The 22,550-nt window shown below is 51.5% G+C and overlaps 1 protein-coding gene across 1 annotated transcript in view; it reads left to right on the plus strand.

Annotated features, from left to right (window-relative positions):
• znf638 (zinc finger protein 638) overlaps positions 1–20,053 on the plus strand; it is a 135,269-nt gene extending 115,216 nt beyond the window's left edge. Inside the window, exons 19-25 of the mRNA XM_033035696.1 lie at positions 1,971–3,186; positions 5,185–5,247; positions 7,275–7,461; positions 12,008–13,228; positions 14,451–14,570; positions 17,487–17,608; positions 19,770–20,053. Of these exons, the coding sequence (XP_032891587.1) occupies positions 1,971–3,186; positions 5,185–5,247; positions 7,275–7,461; positions 12,008–13,228; positions 14,451–14,570; positions 17,487–17,608; positions 19,770–19,820 (2,980 nt within the window). The 3' untranslated portion in view covers positions 19,821–20,053. The remainder of the gene's footprint in view (positions 1–1,970; positions 3,187–5,184; positions 5,248–7,274; positions 7,462–12,007; positions 13,229–14,450; positions 14,571–17,486; positions 17,609–19,769) is intronic.
• The last annotated feature ends 2,497 nt before the right edge of the window (positions 20,054–22,550 follow it).

The following is a 22,550-nucleotide window of genomic DNA, read 5'->3' on the forward strand; positions in this document are numbered from 1 at the left end:
AACAGGCACATGGATAGGATAGGTTTAGAGGGTTATTCACTTTATAGGAGTAGAATTAAACCATTCAGCCCATCAAGCCTACTCCGCCATTCAATCGCAGCTGGTCTCTGCCTCCTGATCCCATTTTCCTGCTTTCCCCCCATAACCCTTGACACCCGGTATAATTGGCCAAATGTAGGCAGGTGAGAGTAGTACAGATGGGAAATGTTGGTCAGTGTGGGCAAGTTGGGCCAAAGTGGCAGTTTTCACGCTGTATCAGTCTGAGTCGAATAGATTGGGTGAATGCACAGTCTTTTAACCAAAGATGGGCAATCAAGAACCAGACAGCATTAGGTGTAAGGCGAAAGAGGAAAGATCTAATAGGAACCTGTGGGGCAACATTTTCACACTGAAGGTGGCGGATATATGGACGAGCTGCTAGAGAAGGTAGCTGAGGCTGGGACTATCACAACATTTTAAAGACATGGATAGGAAAGGTTCAGAGGGATATGGGCTAAATGTCAGCAAATGGCCATCATGGGTGAGTTGGGCCATAGACAGACCCAGGAACTGCCTGATGAAAGGACATCAGTAAAAGAAAGCAAAGTTAAATTGTACTGCCCCAGGTGCTGTATTGTCAGAGTCCATTTCAGCAGCACTGGGATAATGTTTTAAATGTGGAGAGGATGTTTCCACTGGTGGGAGAGTCGATGACCAGAGGCCTCAGCCTCAAGATGAAAGGACGTACCTTTAGGAAAGAAATGAAGAGGAATTTCTATAGTCAGAGGGTGATGAATCTGGATTGCCACAGAAGGCTGTGAAGGCCAATACAATGGAAAAAGGCGGAGATTGACAGATTCTCAATTAGTACGGGTGTCAGGGGTTATGGGGAGAAGGCAGGAGATTGGGGTTAGGAGGGAGAGATGGATCAGCCATGATTGAATGGCAGAGTCGACTCGATGGGCCGAATGGACTAATACCGCTCCTTAAACATGATGAACATGATAATGTAAATAATGAAGCATGATATTACAGCTACGTCCCACACCGGTCATTCCTCCTTCTCCCCACTCCTGCTGGCGTTAGCACGTGACACCAGACACAGGAACAGCTTCTTCCCCTCTCTTCATAAGGTCATCAGTGATAGGAGCAGAATTAGGCCATTCGGTCCATCAAGTCAACTCTGCCATTCAATCATGGCTGATCTATCTCTCCCTCCGAACCCCATTCTCCTGTCTTCTCCCCAGAACCTCTCACACCTGTACTACTCAAGAAAGGTTATCAGGCTTCTGAACGGTCCTTCCATAAGCTAGGGTACTCTCCGATTCACCTCTTTCACATTTTGTCTGTGGAATTCTCTGCCTCAGATGGCGGTGGAGGCCGGTTCACTGGATACTTTCAAGAGAGAGCTAGATAGGGCTCTTGAAGATAGCGGAGTCAGGGGATATGGGGAGAAGGCAGGAATGGGGTACTGATTGGGGATGATCAGCCATTGAATGGCGGTGCTGGCTCAAAGGGCTGAATGGCCTACTCCTGCACATATTGTCTTTTGTAGACATTGGACTTTGTCTGTGGAAGTGATGCGCTACAATGCTGAGAACTATATTCTGCACTCTGTATCTTCCCCTTTTCCTCCGCCTATTGTACTTGAGTTTGACTTGATTGTATTTATGTCGAGTATTATCTGATCTGTTTGGATTGCATGCAAAACAAAGCTGCTCACTGTACCTCGGGACATGTGACGATAATAGACCAAAACCAAAAGAACTCGGAAGAGTGCGGCACAGGACCAGGCCCTTCGGCCCACCCTGTCTGTACTGAAGATGATGCCAAGTTAAACAACTGCAGAGCCCTGAGCTGTGTTATTTTTGTTCTGATTTCTGTGTGTGTGTGTGTGACTGGGCCGGGGGTGTTGCAGTAAGGGGTGAGTGTGTGGTTACTTTTCTCCTCCACAGTCTGAGCCCGTGCTCACCATCACCTTTATTTCTCAGTGGTGACGCCAGCACGGAGCCGGAGTCGAAGGAGCCTGCGCCGGTGGCGAAAGCGGAGTCTGCCGATGTGGAGATGACCGCCGTGACCAATGAGAAAGCCCCAGAGCTGCCGAGTGACCAAACTAAAGCAGAGGCCGCCAGCCCGGCCACAGCGCAGACGGCTGGTCCTGAGGCCAAGCCGCAGACAGGGGGCACAGCACCACAGAACCAGTCGCCCACTGCTGTCAGCAATCCCCATGCACCTGTCAAAGCCCCAGGCACAGCCAGCAAGCTGCCCGTCACCAAATCCCCAGCACCCCTTGTTGCTGTGACACCGGCAGACCTGCCCGTGACTGGCACCGGCTCCGGCGATTCCTCCCCGACCACCGGCAAACCCACCACGGCGAGCGGAAACGCACCGTCCAAAGCCGCCGCTGTGGCGACCAACGTGGCTACACCTTCAGCCGTGCCTACAAGAGCTGCCGGTAACAGCGTCACCGTGCCCACCAAACCCATCGCAGCCTCCCCGAGCGTGCAGGTCAAAGTCACCGCTGACGATGCAGTGGTCAAACTCGGCGACGCCACAGCCAAGCCCACCGCAGACGGTGATGATGCAGCCGGCAAACCCACAGCTACAGCTGAGACCGGTGGGGCACTCAAACCCGTGGCCACTCCTGTGCCGGGCTCCGCCAAACCTGGCCCAGTGCCAGCTCCGGCAGTGGGCAACACCAACCCGGCTCCTGATAACGCTGCTCCCAATCCCACCGACCCGGCATCGGCGGACGGCAATGGTGCCGTGTCCAAGCCGGAGCCGGCCAGCGACACTTCGTCTACTGCCCCGGCTATGGAGAAGGACACCCCCGAACCGAGTGTGTCTCCCCAGATCACGGACGGGGCGACTGCCCCCTCTCCCACCCAGACCTCCTCGGCACCGCAGAAAACCACAAACCCCACCTCCAGCACCAGGCCTCCCAGGTCCATGGTGGTGAAGCCCACGGGCAAAGAGAGCGGCGCGGCCAAGACCAGCGGGGCCAAGAGGAGCGTTGGCCCCAGGAAGGAGCACGCACAGCGGGGTACGGGCAAAGGTGGCATGGCGGCACGAGGACGCAGCACATCCCGGGAGAGTTCGAGCCGGGAGGGCAGTGGCCGTGGTGCCACCGCATACCAGAAGGAGTCCCGCGGCGAACGGCGACCTCACCCGCGGGACAGAGAACACCAGAGATACTCCAGGATCAAGGTCAGCCTGGCCCCAACCGCGGCGGCTCACTACCACACCCTCACCAACACACACGGTTCAGTAATGTATGCCCACAGCCCCTCATTAATACAAAGTGCATAGAAATACTCAAGGGGCTGTCCCACTTGGGCGACCTAATCTGCGAGTTTAGAAGAGTGTCTTCAACCTTCAAACTCACAGCATGGTCGACACATGGTCATAGGAGATCCTCTGAGGTCGCTGGAACTCTCCTTCATGACCGAGGGAAGTTCCCGAATACTCGTGGCCTCAGCTAGGTCGCGGAAAATTTTCAGCATGTTGAAATGTTTTCCGCGAGTAAAATTTGGTCGGCATGGGTCTTTTTAACTCGTAGTGCAGTGGAGTGGGGTCGCTACTTACTTGCAGGCAGTCGAGGGCAGCCGTAGGCAATCTCCTTTGCTGACCGGGCCTTTTGATTGGCTCATTGGAGTTTCAGGACCAAGGAAGACCTACCGGTAGGTAAAATGCCCACTAAACTCTATTAAACTTCTTAAAAGTGTCTCCACTCCTTCTCCCCCTTCTTCCCCCCCCTCCCCCCCTTCTCTCCCCCTCTCCTCCCCCCTTCTCTCCCCCCCCCCCCCCCCCCCCCCCCCCCCGCGCTTTCTAAAGGACTTACCGTATACTGTGGCAGCCGTTTACCTTCCACTTCATCGCGCAGACAGCGCTCCTCCACTTTCCCTGGCCCCTGCCTTCGCGATGTGTTTGTGTGCGTGTGTGTGCGGTCGGTCGATGCAGCTCGCGGTTCGGTCGATCCAGCTCGCGGTCTCAACGCGGACAGTCGATCCAGCTCGAGGCTTTCCAGGCGAGTGCCCTCGAGCTTGAAGGTCGAGAACACTCTTCTGGACTCGCGGATTAGGTCGCCCAAGTGGGACAGCCCCTTCACTGAGACCGCATGCAAGTTCAGTCCAGGCCCCGTGCTTGATCTCCTGGAGCGGAGCCCAAATTGAGCAAGCTCACCACTTACTCCACTCACCACCACCACCCTCTGGGTACAATTACTCCCCCGTACATTACCTTTAATGTTGCCCCTCTCACCGTAATGCAATGCCCTCCAGTATTTGCTATTTCCACCCTGGGTAAAAGGGTCTGTGTCTATGCCTCTCATTATTTTATGCACTTCTATTAGTTCTCCCCTCAACCTCCAATGTTGCAGAGATAACAATCCAAGTCTGTCCAACCTCTCCCTGCAGCTAATACCTCCTAATACTTTCCATTTGGAATATTTTTGGAGGACCAGGAAACCAAGAACCAAGAACCCAGGCGTCATTCTGGCATTCGGGTCTGAAGAAGGGTCTCGACCCATTCCTTCTCTCCAGAGATGCTGCCTGTTTCGCTGAGCAACTCCAGCTTTTTGTGCCTTTCATTCTGGTAAACCTCCTCTGCACTCTCCCCAAAGCCTCCTTCCTCATCATTCCTGTAATGAAGCAGACAGAACTGCACGCAATACTCCAAATGTGGTCTGACCAAAGTCCCATAAAGCTGCATCTTGATTTCTTGACTCTTATACTCAATGCCCTGACCTATAAAAGCAAGCATGCCATAAGCCTTCTCTACCACTCTCTCTACTTGTGTTGCCACTTTCAGGCAGATATGCAATTGGACCCCGCGATCCCTCTGCAAGTTACTGCTGTGATCGTGCCATTAACTGTGTATTGTCCCCTTACATTGAACCTCCCAAAGTGCACCACCTTTTTAAAAAAAAAAAGTGCACCACCTTACACTTGCTTGGATTAAACTCCATCTGCCATTAGTGCAGCCGTTTCTGTAGCTGATCTATATCCCGCTGTGTACACATGACAACGGCATATTACCTGAGAGGTGTGTGTGCGGCCACCTGTGTGTGGGCCTCTGCCTCTGCCTCTTGCTCAAAGCTCAACTGGCTCACACTGAGCCTCAGAGTGTAGTCGGGAAAGCTCCAGGGCATCAAGCACACTGCCTACAGAGCAGCTGCTGAACAATGATACAACTTCTGTCTTCCAGACCTTTCATGACCGCAACAGCCGGGATCGGAAGCCCAGCGTCCGGAGTCCAAAGAGAGAAATGGTGACTTTCCTTTCTTATCCTCTCTCTCCCCCCCCCACACCTACTGTTAGTCCCCTGCCCCCTCTCTCCCAGAGTCCCTGCCCCCTCTCTCCCAGAGTCCCTGCCCCCTCTCTCCCAGAGTCCCTGCCCCCTCTCTCCCAGAGTCCCTGCCCCCTCTCTCCCAGAGTCCCTGCCCCCTCTCCCCAGAGTCCCTGCCCCCTCTCCCCAGAGTCCCTGCCCCCTCTCTCCCAGAGTCCCTGCCCCCTCTCTCCCAGAGTCCCTGCCCCCTCTCTCCCAGAGTCCCTGCCCCCTCTCCCCAGAGTCCCTGCCCCCTCTCCCAGAGTCCCTGCCCCCTCTCTCCCAGTCCCTGCCCCCTCTCCCCAGAGTCCCTGCCCCCTCTCTCCAGTCCCTGCCCCCTCTCTCCCAGAGTCCCTGCCCCCTCTCCCAGAGTCCCTGCCCCCTCTCCCCAGAGTCCCTGCCCCCTCTCCCCAGAGTCCCTGCCCCCTCTCTCCCAGAGTCCCTGCCCCCTCGCCCCACAATCCCTGCCCCCTCTCCCAGAGTCCCTGCCCCCTCTCCCCAGAGTCCCTGCCCCCTCTCCCCAGTCCCTGCCCCCTCTCCCCAGAGTCCCTGCCCCCTCGCCCCAGAGTCCCTGCCCCCTCTCCCCAGAGTCCCTGCCCCCTCGCCCCAGAGTCCCTGCCCCCTCGCCCCAGAGTCCCTGCCCCCTCTCCCCAGAGTCCCTGCCCCCTCTCCCCAGAGTCCCTGCCCCCTCGCCCAGAGTCCCTGCCCCCTCTCCCCAGAGTCCCTGCCCCCTCTCCCCAGTCCCTGCCCCCTCTCCCCAGTCCCTGCCCCCTCTCTCCCAGAGTCCCTGCCCTCTCTCCCCAGAGTCCCTGCCCCCTCTCCCCAGAGTCCCTGCCCCCTCTCCCCAGAGTCCCTGCCCCCTCTCCCCAGAGTCCCTGCCCCCTCTCCCCAGAGTCCCTGCCCCCTCTCCCCAGAGTCCCTGCCCCCTCTCCCCAGAGTCCCTGCCCCCTCTCCCCAGAGTCCCTGCCCCCTCTCCCCAGAGTCCCTGCCCCCTCTCCCCAGAGTCCCTGCCCCCTCTCCCCAGAGTCCCTGCCCCTCTCTCCCAGAGTCCCTGCCCCCTCTCCCCAGAGTCCCTGCCCCCTCTCCCCAGAGTCCCTGCCCTCTCCCCAGAGTCCCTGCCCCCTCTCTCCCAGAGTCCCTGCCCCCTCTCCCTCCCACAATCCCTGCCCCCTCTCTCCCAGAGTCCCTGCCCCCTCTCCCCCAGAGTCCCTGCCCCCTCTCCCCCCCAACTCATCCACACTGACCAGAATGCCCCGTCTTAGCCAGCCCCATTTGCCCGTGCGGGTCAGGCAGCATCTGCGGAGGGAATGTACGGACAAAGTGAAGATCAAGACCATTCTTCATACCCCGACTCAAGATGCCGTCTGTCCATCCCCTCCACAGTTGCTGCCTGACCCTCTGAGTCTTTTACAGTTCCTTGTGCACTTTTCTGATGCCCGTCAGCTCCAGTAGTGGACAGATACTTATTTTAAGACTCATAGAGTCATATAAAGGAAACAGGCTCTTGCCCCAACACGCCCGTGCCAATCATGCTACCACTTGCCCACGTTTGGCCCTTGTCCTTCTAAACCTCTCCTATCCACGTACCTGTCTACGTGTCTTTATCATGTATTTGTACACTGTGGACGGTTCAATTGTAATCATGTATTGTCTCTCTGCTGACTGGATACCGTACAACAAAAGCTTTTTAATGTTCATGTTATGATGGTTGATATCGATGGTTGTTCTAGTTTAGATGGTTACAATTGAAGTGTTGTATCACTCTCTGCCCTTTTTTTAAATGACATGAAAAAGACATTTGGACAGCTACATGAATAGGAAATTGGAGGGATATGGGCCAAACTTGGGCAGACGGGACTAGTGTAGATGGGGCAAGTTGGGCCGAAGGGCCTGTTTATGTGCGCTGTGTCTCTCTGACTCTGCCCCTGGTTCCAAATCAACCAACCAGTGTTTTGTTTTCATTTGTGCAGGTAAAGGACATCTTCCCCTTTAACCTGGACGAGTTTGTCACCGTGGATGAAGTGGGTGAAGAGGAAGATTCTGCAGAAGAGCAGATGCCGGGGGATGAGTCGCAACCCAACGCCCAAGCTGCCGAGAGCAAGGAGGGGGGAGCGGCAGAAGACAAAGAGGATGAGCAGGCCCCCACGACCGCTGCAGGTATACACCTTCTCCTCACCCCCTCCCCATCCCTCCCCCTACCTTCTCATGACCACTGCAGGTAAACCCCCTCCCCCATCCCCATCCCTCCCGGGACCACTGCAGGTATTCACCATAGAGATACATATGATACACCATATCATAGAGGGAGTACAGAGAAGGTTCACCAGACTGATTCCTGGGATGTCAGGACTTTCATATGAAGAAAGACTGGATAGACTCGGCTTGTACTCGCTAGAATTTAGAAGATTGAGGGGGGATCTTATAGAAACTTACAAAATTCTTAAGGGGTTGGACAGGCTAGATGCAGGAAGATTGTTCCCGATGTTGGGGAAGTCCAGAACAAGGGGTCACAGTTTAAGGATAAGGGGGAAATCTTTTAGGACCGAAATGAGAAAAACATTTTTCACACAGAGAGTGGTGAATCTCTGGAATTCTCTGCCGCAGAAGGTAGTTGAGGCCAGTTCATTGGCTATATTTAAGAGGGAGTTAGATGTGGCTAAAGGGATCAGGGGGTATGGAGAGAAGGCAGGTACAGGATACTAAGTTGGATGATCAGCCATGATCATATTGAATGGTGGTGCAGGCTCGAAGGGCCGAATGGCCTACTCCTGCACCTATTTTCTATGTTTCTATCCCTCCCCCTACCCTCCCACGACCGCTGCAGGTATACACCTTCTCCTCACCCCCTCCCCTTCACCTCCCATAACCACTGCAGGTATATACCTTATTCCCCCCCCCCCCCCCCCCCTCCTCTGTGAGACAGCTGTAGGTACACTGTGGAAAGAGCTCAAGCATGTGATTTGAAGGGCCAAAAGGGGCCATAAAATGTCATTGCCGAGTCTGATTAAGAGTTTTTATATAGACGTTCAAAACAAGAGGGTGAGCAAGGAAGCAGGAAGCAGGAAGGAGCGTTCACGGGTAATGAGGGATTAAATACTTGCAATCAGAGGATGTAGGTGAGGTGCTAAACAAGTATTCACTGAGGAGAAAGACTTGCAGGACAGTGAGATCAGTGTGGAGAACACTAATATGCTCGGGCACTGAGATGGAGGTGATGCTGAGGCTGTTGCCGAGTGGACAAGTCCCCGGGACCTGATGGGATCTATCCCAGGTTATTGAGGGAGGCAAGAGAGGAGAGGGTGTTAGCTACATGGAGAGGTTGAACACAATTTGATTGTTTTCTCTGGAACGCTGGAGGTTGAAGGGAGAACTGATAGGTATAGGTATATAAAATAATAATAATAAATTTTATTTATGGGTGCCTTTCAAGAGTCTCAAGGACACCTTACAAAAATTGAGCATGTAGAGGAAAAACATGTAAGGGGAATGAAATAAATAGTAGAGACATGACTAGTACACAAAGTAAAGACAGAATTCAATACAAAACACAGTATGAGGCAATTAATGCACAGATGAAAAGGGACGGGGACGTGGGGCTAAGGATAGGCAGAGGTGAAGAGATGGGTCTTGAGGCGGGACTGGAAGATGGTGAGGGACACGGAATTGCGGATCAGTTGGGGGAGGGAGTTCCAGAGCCTGGGAGCTGCCCTGGAGAAGGCTCTGTCCCCAAAACTGCGGAGGTTGGACTTGTGGATGGAGAGGAGACTGGCTGATGTGGATCTGAGGGACCGTGAGGGTTGGTAGGGTGAGAGGAGGTCAGTGAGATATGGGGGGGGGGCAGATGGTGGAGGGCTTTGTAGGTGAGGACCAGGATTTTGTAGGTGATCCGGTGGGAGATGGGAAGCCAGTGAAGTTTTTTGAGGACTGGAGTGATGTGATGCCAGGATTTGGTGTGGGTGATGAGTCGGGCGGCTGCGTTCTGGACCAGTTGGAGTCGGTTGATGTAGGTGGAGCTGATGCCAAGGAGAAGTGAGTTGTAATAGTCCAGTCGGGAGGAGATGAAGGCATGGATGAGTCTTTCAGCAGCAGGCGGTGTGAGAGAGGGTCTGAGTTTGGCGATGTTGCGGAGATGAAAGAAGGAGGTTTTAATGACATGGCGGATGTGAGGCTCAAGGGAGAGGGTGGAATCAAAGATCACGCCACGGTTGCGGGCCTGGGGAGATGGGGAGACAGTGGTGCCGTCGATGGTGAGAGTGGGGTTATTGATTTTGCTGAGTGTGGCTTTGGAGCCTATGAGGAGGAATTCTGTCTTATCGCTGTTGAGTTTGAGGAAATTATGTTGCATCCAGGTTTTTATAGCTGACAAACAGGAGTTGATATGGGAGAGGGGGGGGTTGTGGGGGGATTTGGTGCCAAGGTAAATCTGGGTGTCATCAGCGTAACAGTGGAAGTCCAGATTGAAGTGGCGGAGTATCTGACCAAGGGGGAGGATGTAGATGATGAAGAGGAGGGGGCCGAGTACGGAGCCTTGGGGAACGCCTTGAGTGACTGCGGCTGTAGCAGAGGTGTGGTTGTGGAGAGAGATGAAGTGGGATCTGTTGGAAAGGTAGGAAAGGAGCCAGCTGAGTGCAGAGCCTTCAATGCCGAGGTCTTTGAGTCTGGTGAGCAGGATGTTATGGTTCACTGTATCGAAGGCTGCGCTCAGGTCGAGGAGGATGAGGATGTTGAGGGAACCAGTGTCAGCAGAGGTGAGGAGGTCGTTGAGGACTTTCTGTGCTATGGAGGGGGCGAAAGTTTCTGTGCTATGGAGGGGGCGAAAGCCAGATTGGAGGGGTTCAAGTAGGTTATACGCAAGGAGGTGGGAATGAAGATGCGACGCAACGATACGCTCCAGGGTTTTTGAAAGAAAGGGGAGGTTTGAGATTGGGCGGTAGTTAATGAGAGAGGAGGGATCAAGACCAGGTTTCTTTAAGATTGGTGTAACGGCAGTAGTTTTGAAAGCGGAGGGGACAATTCCTTGGGACAATGAGGAGTTGAAGAGATTAGTAAGGTAGGGGCAGAGAACGGGGAGGCAGGACTTCAACAGGGGAGTGGGGAGAGGGTCGAGGGAGCAGGTAGTGGGTTTGGAAGAGCTGATGAGTTTGGAGATTTCAATAGGGGTGACCAGGTCAAACTGGGAGAGGAAGCAGCGTGGAGGAGGGGTAAGGAGGTCAGTGGAGATGTTGAAAGGAGGGGCCTTGGTAGGTGGTGGAGTAGATGCTGGGGAGTCGGGTACAGGGGATAAAGATTGATAGATGGTGCTGATTTTATCAGCGAAAAAGTGGAGGAATGAATTGCAGAGATCCGGAGTAGAGGTAGGGAGAGTGTTTGCTCGAGGCTTGAGGAGGTTGCCCACTGTGGAGAAGAGGGTTCTGTGGTTTAGGCAGGGATCGGTGAATATGGAGGAGAGGTAGGCAGATTTTGCAGCAATGAGGGCATCTTTGTAGTCAGTGAGGTGGAGTTTGTAAGCTTCAAGGTGGACTGTGAGAGATGATTTCTTTATAAGTCGTTCGAGTTGGCGACCAGTCTGTTTCAGTTTACGAAGTGCAGGTGTGTACCAGGGTGAGGATGTGTTGAAAGTTACGGTTCTTGTTTTGAGGGGGGCCAGAGTGTTGAGGGAGGTAGACAAGGTGGAGTTGAGATGGTTTGTGAGATCATCAGGTGAGATGGGGGTTGAGTCCAGGGGGAGAGTGGTGGAGAGCAGGTCAGAGAGATGGTGGGAATCAATGGATTTTAGATTACGGAAGGTGATTTCTCGGAGGAAGCCGGGGCGAGGTGTCGGAGAAGGGATGGTGAACCGTATAAGCTTATGATCAGAGAGGGGGGAGAGGCAAGGATGGAGGTCGAGTACCGGTTGATTTGTGGAGCAGACCAGGTCAAGGATGTGACCTTTGTCATGGGTGGGAAAGGTGACGTGCTGAGTGAGAGAGAAGTTGTCCAGTAAAAAGGCGAATTCAGATGCAAGCTTGCAGGTGGGGGAGTCCATGTGAATATTTAAGTCACCAAGTAGCAGCAGACGTGAGGAGAGGGATGAGGCAAGTGTGAGGAGTTCAGTGAAGTCAGATAGGAAGGAGGGGTTTGGTTTAGGTGGCCGGTAAATGAGGATGACTGTCATGGAGAAAAGGGCTTTGAAGGCGAGGAATTCAAATGATGCTACTGGGGGGAAGGTGAGTTCAGTGATACGAATATTCTGGTTAAAAATAACAGCGAGGCCACCTCCATGGCGGATGGGGCGGGGGTTGGAAATGTAATTAAATCCAGGTGGGGATGTTTGATTGAGGGAGAAGAAGACATTGGGTTGTTGCCAGGTCTCAGTGAGCAGAAGGAAGTCCAGAGTGTTGTCAAGGATTATGGAGGAATAGATAGGATAGACAGCCAGAACCTTTTGGTAGACACAAAATGCTGGAGTAACTCAGCGGGTGAGGCAGTATCTTTGGAGAGAAGGAATAAGCGACGTTTCGGGTCGAGACCCTTCTTCAGACTAAGTCAGAACCTTTTCCCAGTCAAACACTGGAGGGCATAGCTTTAATGTGAGAGGGTCAAAGTTTAAAGGAGGTGTACGGGATGTATTTTACACAGCGGGTGGTGGGTGTCTGCAATGTGCTGGGTAGTGGTGGAGGCAGATACGATAGTCTTAGCTCCTGAACCTTTCTGTGCCACACAGAGCCTGGCGTGCCGTCTACGGCAGAGGAGACGATGGAGGAGCCAGCTGGAGCCGAGCCAGAGCCCACAGCAGCGGGGGAGGAGGTGGAGCCCATGGAGACGGAGACGGAGACAGAGCTGGGCACAACTTCCGCTTCAGCAGAGCCGGACAAAGGTTCCAGCACAGAGCCGGGCAAACCTGACGATACAGAGCCTGGCAAAGCCACAACTACAGAGCCGGGCAAACCTGCCGGCACGGAGCCTGGCAAAGCTACAGAGCCGGGCAAACCTGACGATACAGAGCCTGGCAAAGCCACAACTACTGAGCCGGGCAAACCTGCCGGCACAGAGCCTGGCGCAACCACAAAGCTGGGCAAACCTGCTGACACAGAGGCTGGCAAAGCTACAGAGCCGGGCAAACCTGCTGGCACAGAGCCTGGCACAACCACAAAGCTGGGCAAACCTGCTGGCACAGAGCCTGGCACAACCACAAAGCTGGGCAAACCTGCTGGCACAGAGGCTGGCAAAGCTACAGGGCCGGGAAAATCTGCCGATACAGAGCCTGGCAAAGCCACAACTACAGTGCCGGGCAAACCTGCCGGCACAGAGCCTGGCGCAACCACAAAGCTGGGCAAACCTGCTGGCACAGAGCCTGGCAAAGCTGCAGGGCCGGGCAAAGCTACAGGGCCGGGCAAAGCTGCCACCATCGCAGAGCCTGGCAAAGCTACAGGGCCTGGCAAAGCCACTGCTACAGAACCGGGCAAAGCTGCCTCCACAAAGTTGGACAAAGCGGCTGCCACAGAGCTGGACAAAGCTCCCTCTGCTACGGATTCGGGCAAATCTTCCACCGCCACAGTGCTGGGCAAGCCTGCCCTCACAAAGTCGGACAAAGCACTCGCTACCAAGCCAGGCAAAGGTCCATCCACACAGCCGGGGAAAGCCACCGTCACACAGCCGGGGACAGAGGCGTGCAAAGCTGCCGTGACAAAGTCAGACAAAGCTGCTGCCGTCACCGCGCCGGTCAAGGCCACCAGTGCAGTCACCAGGCCACAAGCTGCCGCCTCAGCCGCAGGAAGCGCGGCGGTGAAGAGCCAGGCGGTGAAGAGCCAAGTGGTGCCATCGACAGGCGGAGGAGGGGAGCCCGCCCACGGCACAGCTGGACCCCCGCCCGCCAGCTCGGTCACCGTCCCCGCGGCCTGTGCTGGGGACGCCACGAGGAGTGGTGGCACGGAGCAGCGAGCCGGTGAGTGCCGGGAGAGGGTGCTAATTTAACCAGCGCTCCCACCTCCCCAACCTGAGCCCTTTACAAGCTAGAGATGCAGTGCAGCTCACCGAATCGGCACCGACCAGCGATCACCCCGTACACTGACACTGTCCTACACACTAGGGACAATTTTATTCTTACCAAAGCCAATTAACTGTTAAACCTAAACATACAAACTTCATACAGACGTGGTCATGATCAAGCCCAGATCTCTGGTGCTATGAGGCAGCAACTCTACCGCTGTGCCATCCTACCTCTGTCCTGGGGGGGGGGTCAGAACTTTTGATCGCTGAGTCTGAAGTGTCCCGTCCCGAAACGTAACCTGTCTATTCCCTCCACGGATCCTGCCTGGCCCACTGAGTTCCTACAACACTTGGTGTTTTGCTCAGGATTCCAGCGTCTCTGTTTTGGGGCTTGCCGATGCACCCACCAGGCAGTGAATAATGTGCCAGAATATATCCAACCACATTGTAAAGAGCAGCAGGAAGAGGCCGTTTCGGCCTCTAACACTGTTCTGGCACTTCATTCTCACTGGTCCTAGATACAATGACATTCTTTAGTAAAAATAAGGAACTGCAGATAGTTAATCAGTAACTCAGCGGGTCAGGCAGCATCTGTGGAGAACATGGATAGGTGACGTTTCACAGAGTGCTGGAGTAACTCAGCGGGTCAGGCAGCATCTGTGGAGAACATGGATAGGTGGCGTTTCAGAGTGCTGGAGTAACTCAGCGGGTCAGGCAGCATCTGTGGAGAACATGGATAGGTGGCGTTTCACAGAGTGCTGGAGTAACTCAGCGGGTCAGGCAGCATCTGTGGAGAACATGATGAGGTGACCCTTATTCACTTATTGTAGAGCGGGAGAATCTCCCCCCCCCCCCCCCCCCCCCCCCCCAAAAAAAAACACATCAGCGAGACCAAGCGTGGACTCGGCGACCGTTTCGCTGAACACTTATGATCGGTGCGCCAAGGCCGACTGGATCTCCTGGTCGCTAACCATTCCCAATCCCACACTGACCTTTTTGTGTTGGGCATCCTCCATTGCCAGAGTGCGGGCGGCCACACACAAATTGGAGGAACAGCACCTCATATTGCGCTTGGGTAGATTACAACCTGGTAACATCATTGTAAATCTCTGTCCCCTTGGCCTTGAAGGCCAGTTGTCATGTTGTGGTGCCGTCCCTCACATGCTTCATTTTCTCAGATGCCAAACTGAAGAGGGAGCCTCCGCCAGAGTTGGGACCGGCGGCAAAGAAGATGAAACTGGCCGGCACGCCGCTCACCCAGCTGAAGATGCCTCCATACAAGCTCAACTGTCCCATCGGTGAGTGCACAGAGGTCACGATACGGTCTGGCCTTGTACTGGCAGTGACTGCATCTGCCTCGTGTGAGGGTGAATTCCTCACCATTAAATACCATGCGATCTAACCTTCCAGACCAGCCGATCATGCAGAGCTTGTCGAATGCTGTGCTGAAATCTATATCCGTGCTAACTATCCCTAATTGGCCTGTCTGTCCAAATGCATGTATATCTTATCCCTCAGAACACTCTCCAGTAATTTGCCTACCACAGATATTAAGATCACTGTTCTAAAGTTCCTAGGCTTTTCCTTGTAATCCTTCTTAATTGAAGGAACACTATAAGCTAACCTCTGTTCTTCCAGCACCTCACTTGGTCATTCATGTATCTCAGCCATGACTCCTGCAATTTCCTCTCTAGCTTCCCAGTGTCCTCAGATATATCTGATTAGACCCGGGAGATATATCTATCTTCACATGACATAGAAACATAGAAAATAGGAGCAGAAGTAGGCCATTTGGCCCTTTGAGCCAGCACTACCATTCAATATGATCATGGCTGATCAGTACCCTGTTCCTGCTTTCTCCCCATATCCCTTGATTCTGCTAGCCCTAAGAGTTTTATCTAACTCTCTTGAAAACATCCAGTGAATTGGCCTCCACTGTCTTCTGTGGCAGAGAATTCCACATATTCACAACTCTGGGTGAAAAGGTTTTTCCTCATCTCAGTCCTAAATGGTCTACCCCTTATTCTTAAACTGTGACCCCTGGTTCTGGACTCCCCCAACATCGGGAACAACTTTTTTCTGCATCTAGCCTGTCCAATCATTTAAGAATTTTATGTTTCTAAAAGATATCCTCTCATCCTTCTAAATTCTAATGAATACAAGCCCAGTCGATCCATTCTTTCGTCATATGTCAGTCCCGCCATCCCGGGAATTAACCTGGTGAACCTACGCTGCACTCCCTCCATAGCAAGGATGTCCTTCCTCAAATTAGGAGACCAAAACTGCACACAATACTCCAGGTGCAGTTTCACCAGGGCCATGTCTAACTGCAGTAGGACCTCCTTGCTCCTATACTAAAATCCTCTTGCTATGAAGGCCAGTATGCCAGTAGCTTTCTTCACTGCCTGCTGGACCTGCATGCTTACTTTCAGTAACTAATGTATAAGCACACCCATGTCTCGTTGCACCTCCCCTTTTTCTCATCTGGCACAGTTAACACCCCAGCGGTATGAACATTGACTTCTCTAACTTCAGATAGCCCTTGCTTTCTCTCTCCATCACCTCCCCCTTCCCAGTTCTCCCACTAACTAGTCTTACTGTCTCCGACTACATTCTATCTTTGTCCCGCCCCCTCCCCTGACATCAGTCTGGAGAAGGGTCTCGACCCGAAACGTCACCCATTCCTTCTCACCATAGATGCTGCCTGTCCCGCTGACTTATTCCAGCATTTTTGTCTACCATTCAGATAATAATCTGCCTTCCTGTTGCCACCAAAGTGGATAACTTCACATGTATCCACATTGTACGCATCTGCTCCCTCACCCAACCTATCCCAGCATCTTCCTCACAGCTCGCACTGCCACCCAGCTTTGTGTCATCCATAAACTTGGAGATGTCACATTTAATTCCCTCGTCTAAATCGTTAATATCTATTGGAAATAACTGGGGTCCCAGCACCGAGCCTTGCGGTACCCCACTAGTCACTGCCTGCCATTCTGAAAAGGACCCGTTAATCCTTACTCTTTGCTTCCTGCCTGCCATCCAGTTCTCTATCTATATCAATACTCTACCCTTAATATAGTGTGCTCTAATTTTGCACACTAATCTCTTGTGTGGGATCTTGTCAAAGGCTTTTTAAAGGTCCAGATACTACGTCAGCACTTCCTCGACTGTAACACTGACTGTCTTCAAGACACTTCCATTCACTGTCCCAGGTTCCCTAGTCCTCATGTCTTTGTCCACAGTATAAACACAGGAGAAATACTCATTGAGGACCTTACCCATCTCCTGCGGCTCCACACACAGATGTCTGCTTTGGTTTTACAGGGGCCCCATACTCTTTCTAGTTGCCCTCTGTCCCTGAATGTCCTTAAAACCTGTCCAAATGTCTTTTAAAAGATGTAACTATATCCACTTCTATAGCTTCCTCTGGCAGCTCATCCCAGATCTGGACTATTCTCCGAGTGTGCTACGGAATAGTTGATGGATTTTAATGCAGACGTTCTACAAGACTAGTGTAGATGGAGCAGGTCGGTCGGTGGGTGTGGGCAGGTTGAGCCAAAGGGCCTGTTTCCACGTATGTAACTCTTGACTCTTAAGTTAGGACATTATGTTGCAGATGTTGGTGAGGCCATATTTGGAGTATTGTGTTCAGATTTGGTCACCCTATATTATAGGAAGGATGTTGCTAAGCTGGGAAGTTTGCAGAGAAGATTTACAAGGTGTTGCCAGGACTTGAGAGCTTGAGCCACAGGGAGAGTTGAGTAGGCTCGGACTTTATTCCTTGGAGCGCAGGAGGATGAGGAGTGATCTTATAGAGGTGTACAAAATCAGGAGAGGAATAGATCATCTAAAAACACCGAGTCTCTTGCCCAGAGTAGGGGAATGAAGAACTAGAGGACATATGTTTAGAGGGATATGGGCAAATGTGGCTAGCTTAGATGAGGCATCTTTGTGGCGTGGACAAGTTGGGCTAAAGAGCCCAGTTTCCGTAGAGAACAGCTCTATGACTCCCATAAACCCCCAACCACACACCCCCACCACTGCCATTCTCATGCTGACTCCCCCTCTGCCTGTTCAAGGTGGTCTCCAGGGTAGGTAGAGAGTGGGATGGGAAAGCAAGGGTGGAGGTGACTGGGCCAGGTTGGAGCTTGGGGTGAGTGTGCTGTCAGCCCCTGGGCAGGATTCATCTCATCCTCCTTGTCTGTCTGCAGGTGTGGAGTTCATTGTCCCCAAGACGGGCTACTTCTGCCAGATCTGTTCCCTGTTCTACACCAATGAAGACACGGCCAAGGTGACCCACTGTGGCACTGTGCTACACTATAAGAACATGGAGGTAAGTAAGGCTGCTCTTGCACTCTTCACCAATGCCTGTTGTGTTGGGAATGACTCTGGCATGGGGATGAGTGGGTGTCCTTTGCATTTACTACTTAGTTTAGTTTATTGTCAGGTGTACCAGGGTACAGTGAAAGGCTTTTGTTGCGTGCTAACCAATCAGCGGAAAGACCATACATGATTACAATCCAGCCGTCCACAGTGTATAGATAGATAATAAGAGAATAACATTTAGTGAAAGGTAAAGCCAGTAAAGTCCGCTCAAAGATAGTCCAAGGATCAGCAATGAGGTAGATAGTAGTTCAGGACTGCTCTCTAGTTGTGGTAGGATGAGTCAGTTGCCTGATAACAGCTGGGAAGAAACTGTCCTGAATCTGGAGGTGTGTGTGTTTTCACACTTCTATACCTGGAGTGGCGGGGGTGAGACTGGTCCTTGATGATGCTGCTGGCCTTACTGTGGCAGCGTGAGGTTAGATGGAGTCAAATGGAAGGGAGGTCGGTTTGTGCGACGGTCTGGGCTGCGTCCACAATTTGCTGCAATTTCTTACGGTCTTGGATGGAGCTGTTCCCAAACCGTGCTGTGATGCATCCCGATAAAATGCTTCCTGCGGCGCATCTGTAGAAGTTGGTGAGAGTTGTGGGGGACATGACGAACTTCGTAAATCTTGTAAGGAAGTAGAGGCGTCGGTGTGCTTGCTTGGTCGTTGCTTCAGTATGGGTGGTCCAGGAGAAGTTGTTGGTGATATTGACTCGTAGCACTGAAGAAGGGTTTCGGCCCGAAACTTTGCCTATTTCCTTCGCTCCATAGATGCTGTTTCTCCAGCATTTTTGTCTACCTTTGACTCCTAGGAATATGAAGCTTTCAACCATCTCTACTTCGGCGCCGTCAATGCAGACTGGGGTGTGTGAACCGCTTCACTTCCTGAAGTCCATCACTCTCTCCTTTGTCTTGCTGACATTGAGAGAAAGGTTTAAGAAGGAACTGCAGATGCTGGAAAAATTGAAGGTAGACAAAAATGCTGGAGAAACTCAGTGGGTGAGGCAGCATCTATGGAGCGAAGGAATAGATGACGTTGCCTATTCCTTCACTCCATGGATGCTGCCTCACCCGCTGAGTTTCTCCAGCATTTTTGTCTACCTTCGGGTTGTCTTGACCCAAAGTTCCCAATCTCTATCATATATCAGCCTCCACCACCACCGTTCCAGACCCCCACCACCCTCTGTGGGGGGAAAAAACTTGCCCCGCACTTAACCATGTGGAGGGAATGCCTTCCACAGATGCTGCCTGGCTCGCTGCCTTTTGCTCACAATTCCAGCATCTGCAGTCTCTTGTGTGCCTCCTGGTGATCAGAATGTTGCCTGGATTAGAGGGTTTGAGCTACAGGGAGAGGTTGGACAGACTTGGGTTGTTGTGTCTGGAACGCCAGAGGTAGAGGGGAGACCTGATAGAAGTTTATAAAATTTATGGGTACAGTCAGAACCTTTTTCTTAGGGTGGAAATGTCCAACACTAGAGGGCATAAGGTGAGATGGGGAAAGTTTATTGGAGATGTGCGGGGCAGGTGTTTTTTTACACAGGTTATTGGGGGTTTGGAATGCATTGCCAGCAGTGGTGCTGGAGGCAGATACAATGGTGGCGTTTAAGCTTTCGGATAAGCACATGGAACTGCAGGGAATGGAGGGAAGACAGACACAAAAAGCTGGAGTAACAGCGGGTCAGGCAGCATCTCTGGAGAGAAGGAATAGGGGAAAAGGGAAAGAAATGTGACGTTTTGGGTTGAGACCCTCAGACAGAGTCGGGGAGAGGGAAACGAGAGACATTAAAAGGTACACAGAACAAATATATAAAGGTATGCAAAAGGACAAACAATGATTGTAGAGAAGGAGGAATCACAGAGGGGAGGCAGCAAGAGAGGGTGTTATGGAACCCATTCGAGAGAGGAGGACTTCTTCAGAGTAGGCATACCTTGAGGAGATTTTGCAGTGGAGCAGATGAAATGCGTAGGAAGGAACTGGATACAGACTATGTGCAGGCAGATAACAAATGGTCTTGGCATCATGTTCGGCACAGATGTTGTGAGCCAAAGGGCCTGTGGGGCTGTACTGTTCTATGTTCTATGTTCTCCACATGCTGGAGTGACAAAGCCGTCTGGTGTTTTTCAGAAGTACGTAAGCCAGCGGCGGGAGGAGAGCGCGGGCAAACAGAACAAGTGAAGGCAGCCACTTGCAACAGAGTATATTTTGGGTCCAAGTGTTCTCCTCTCCCCCCCATCCTTCTCTTCCTCCTCCAGCTTTACCAGACAATTACAACATTGTACAAATTATCTCAACACTGTACTGATTATGGAAACTGTTCTTTTGGGTTATCTTGTTGTCTTTGTGTTTTTACATAAATTGTTGTAACAATTGCCGATTCAGTTATGCAATTAAAATTATGTTCTACAGAAGTGCATGTTTTAAATTATTCCTGGCATATCAGTTCCCCATTTGAAGCAGCACATCCCACCGTGTACACAGACCCATCCTCATGTGCAGGAAGGAACTGCAAATGCTGTTGTAAACCGAAGGTAGACACAAAATGCTGGAGTAACTCAGTGGGACAGGCAGCATCTCTGGAGGAAGGAATGGGTGACGTTTCGGGTCGTCTGAAGAAGGGTCTTGACCTGAAATGTTACCCATTCCTTATCTCCAGAGATGCTGCCTGTCCCATCCTCGTCGTCTTTACCAATAGGTGAAATTCCAGAAGACCGGAGAGTGACTAATGTTGCACCATTATATAAGAGGCTACTATAACATTTATGACATTTCAACAGGTACATTGACAGGACAGGTTTAGAGGGATATGAGCCAAAACGTAGGCAGGTGGGACCAGTGTAGATGGGGCGTCTTGGTCGGCATGGGCAACGTGAGCCTGGACCTGTGCTGCTTCATGCTACATGCTGCTTGTCCAATACTATGACATCCCATACGGCCTCGAAACTGGCCATGTCCACAGTAATGGGAAGAGTGGCGTTTTCAAAGATGCTCGACCGTACTGTGGTAACATTTTGCAAGCAGCAGAAGAGGTCACGATCAAATGCAATGCCGTCCATTATGTTTGGGACAAAGACCCATCATTTATTTATTTGCATCATGTCTCTCAATTGCAAGAGATATGAAGGCACTTGACATCGATGTGGAGTCCTGGGAGAGGTACCCTGAACCAACATCTCAAAACGGGGGAAGAGAAACTGTTGAACGCAGCGGCAGACAAGTGGGCACGCAGAGAGGAGCGCAGCAACTTCAACAATCCAACGACCACACACACATGTGATCTTTGCCACAGAGACTGTCACTCCCGCCCACATTGGTCTCTTCAGCCTCAAGCAACGCTGCTCCAGTCGAGGTTTGCAGCAAGCAGCCAACAACTAGGATGCATCACCCATGGTCAGTCATGACTGAGGGGAGCCTACTACTACTCCACAATTTGAGATTTATAATAGAAAAAAATCACATTGTCAGATTTTATCAAAGGCCATTTTTATACATTTTGGTTTCACCATGTAGAAATTACAGCTGTGTTTATACAAAGTCCCCCCATTTCAGGGCACTGTAATGTTTGGGACACATGGCTTCACAGGTGTTTGTAATTGCTCAGGTGTGTTTAATTGCCTCCTTAATGCAGGTATAAGTGAGCTCTCAGCACCTAGTCTTTCCTCCAGTCTTTCCATCACCTTTGGAAACTTTTATTGCTGTTTATCAACATGAGGACCAAAGTTGTGCCATTGAAAGTCAAAGAAGCCATTATGAGACTGAGAAACAAGAATAAAACTGTTAGAGACATCAGCCAAACCTTAGGCTTACCAAAATCAATTGTTTGGAACATCATTAAGAAGAAAGAGAGCACTGGTGAGCTGACTAATCGCAAAGGGACTGGCAGGCCAAGGAAGACCTCCACAGCTGATGACAGGAATTATCTCTATAATAAAGAAAAATCCTCAAACACCTGTCCGACAGATCAGAAACATCTTCAGGAGTCGGGTGTGGATTTGTCAATGACCACTGTCCGCAGAAGACTTCATGAACAGAAATACAGAGGCTACACTGCAAGATGCAAACCACTGGTTAGCCACAAAAATAGGATGGCCAGGTTATAGTTTGCCACGACGTACTTAAAAGAGCAACCACAGTTCTGGAAAAAGTACTTGTGGACAAATGAGACAAAGATTAACATATCAGAGTGATGGCAAGAACAAAGTATGGAGGAGAGAAGGAACTGCCCAAGATCCAAAGCATCCCACCTCATCTGTGAAACACAGTGGTGGGGGTGTTATGGCCTGGGCATATATTGCTGCTGAAGGTACTGGCTCACTTATCTGACTACTTTCATTTACATGACATTGCTGTGTCCCAAACATTATGGTGCCCAGAAATGGGGGGACGGTGTATATAAACACAGCTGTAATTTCTACATGGTGAAACCAAAATGTATAAAAATGGCCTTTAATAAAATCTGACAATGTGCACTTTAACCACGTGTGATTTTTTCTATTACAAATCTCAAATTGTGGAGTACGGAGGCAAATAAATAAATGAATGATGGGTCTTTGTCCCAAACATTATGGAGGGTGCTGTGCAAGAGGTTTGAACTTATCCAGGTAAAAGAACCATGTATTATCAATGGTCTGTTGTGCTGCTGTTCCATTTTCAGTACATATGACAATTAAACACGTGTGGATGTATGGAATGAGCTACCAGCGGTAGTTGAGGCCGGTACTATCACATTTAAAACTAGGAGAGGGATGTGGATAGAAAATATTTAGATGTGTAGATAATGTGGCTGGCATGAACAGTTGGGCCGAAGGGCCTGATTGCAAGCTGTATGACTCGGTGTCGGTTGTTACCCAATCGTCTGGGCTGTTTGATATTGAGCAAGAAGAACTCAGCAGGTCAGCTGAGGAAGAG

The sequence above is a fragment of the Amblyraja radiata genome, chromosome 1, assembly GCF_010909765.2.
Source record: "Amblyraja radiata isolate CabotCenter1 chromosome 1, sAmbRad1.1.pri, whole genome shotgun sequence".
In the NCBI taxonomy this organism is placed as follows: domain Eukaryota; kingdom Metazoa; phylum Chordata; class Chondrichthyes; order Rajiformes; family Rajidae; genus Amblyraja; species Amblyraja radiata.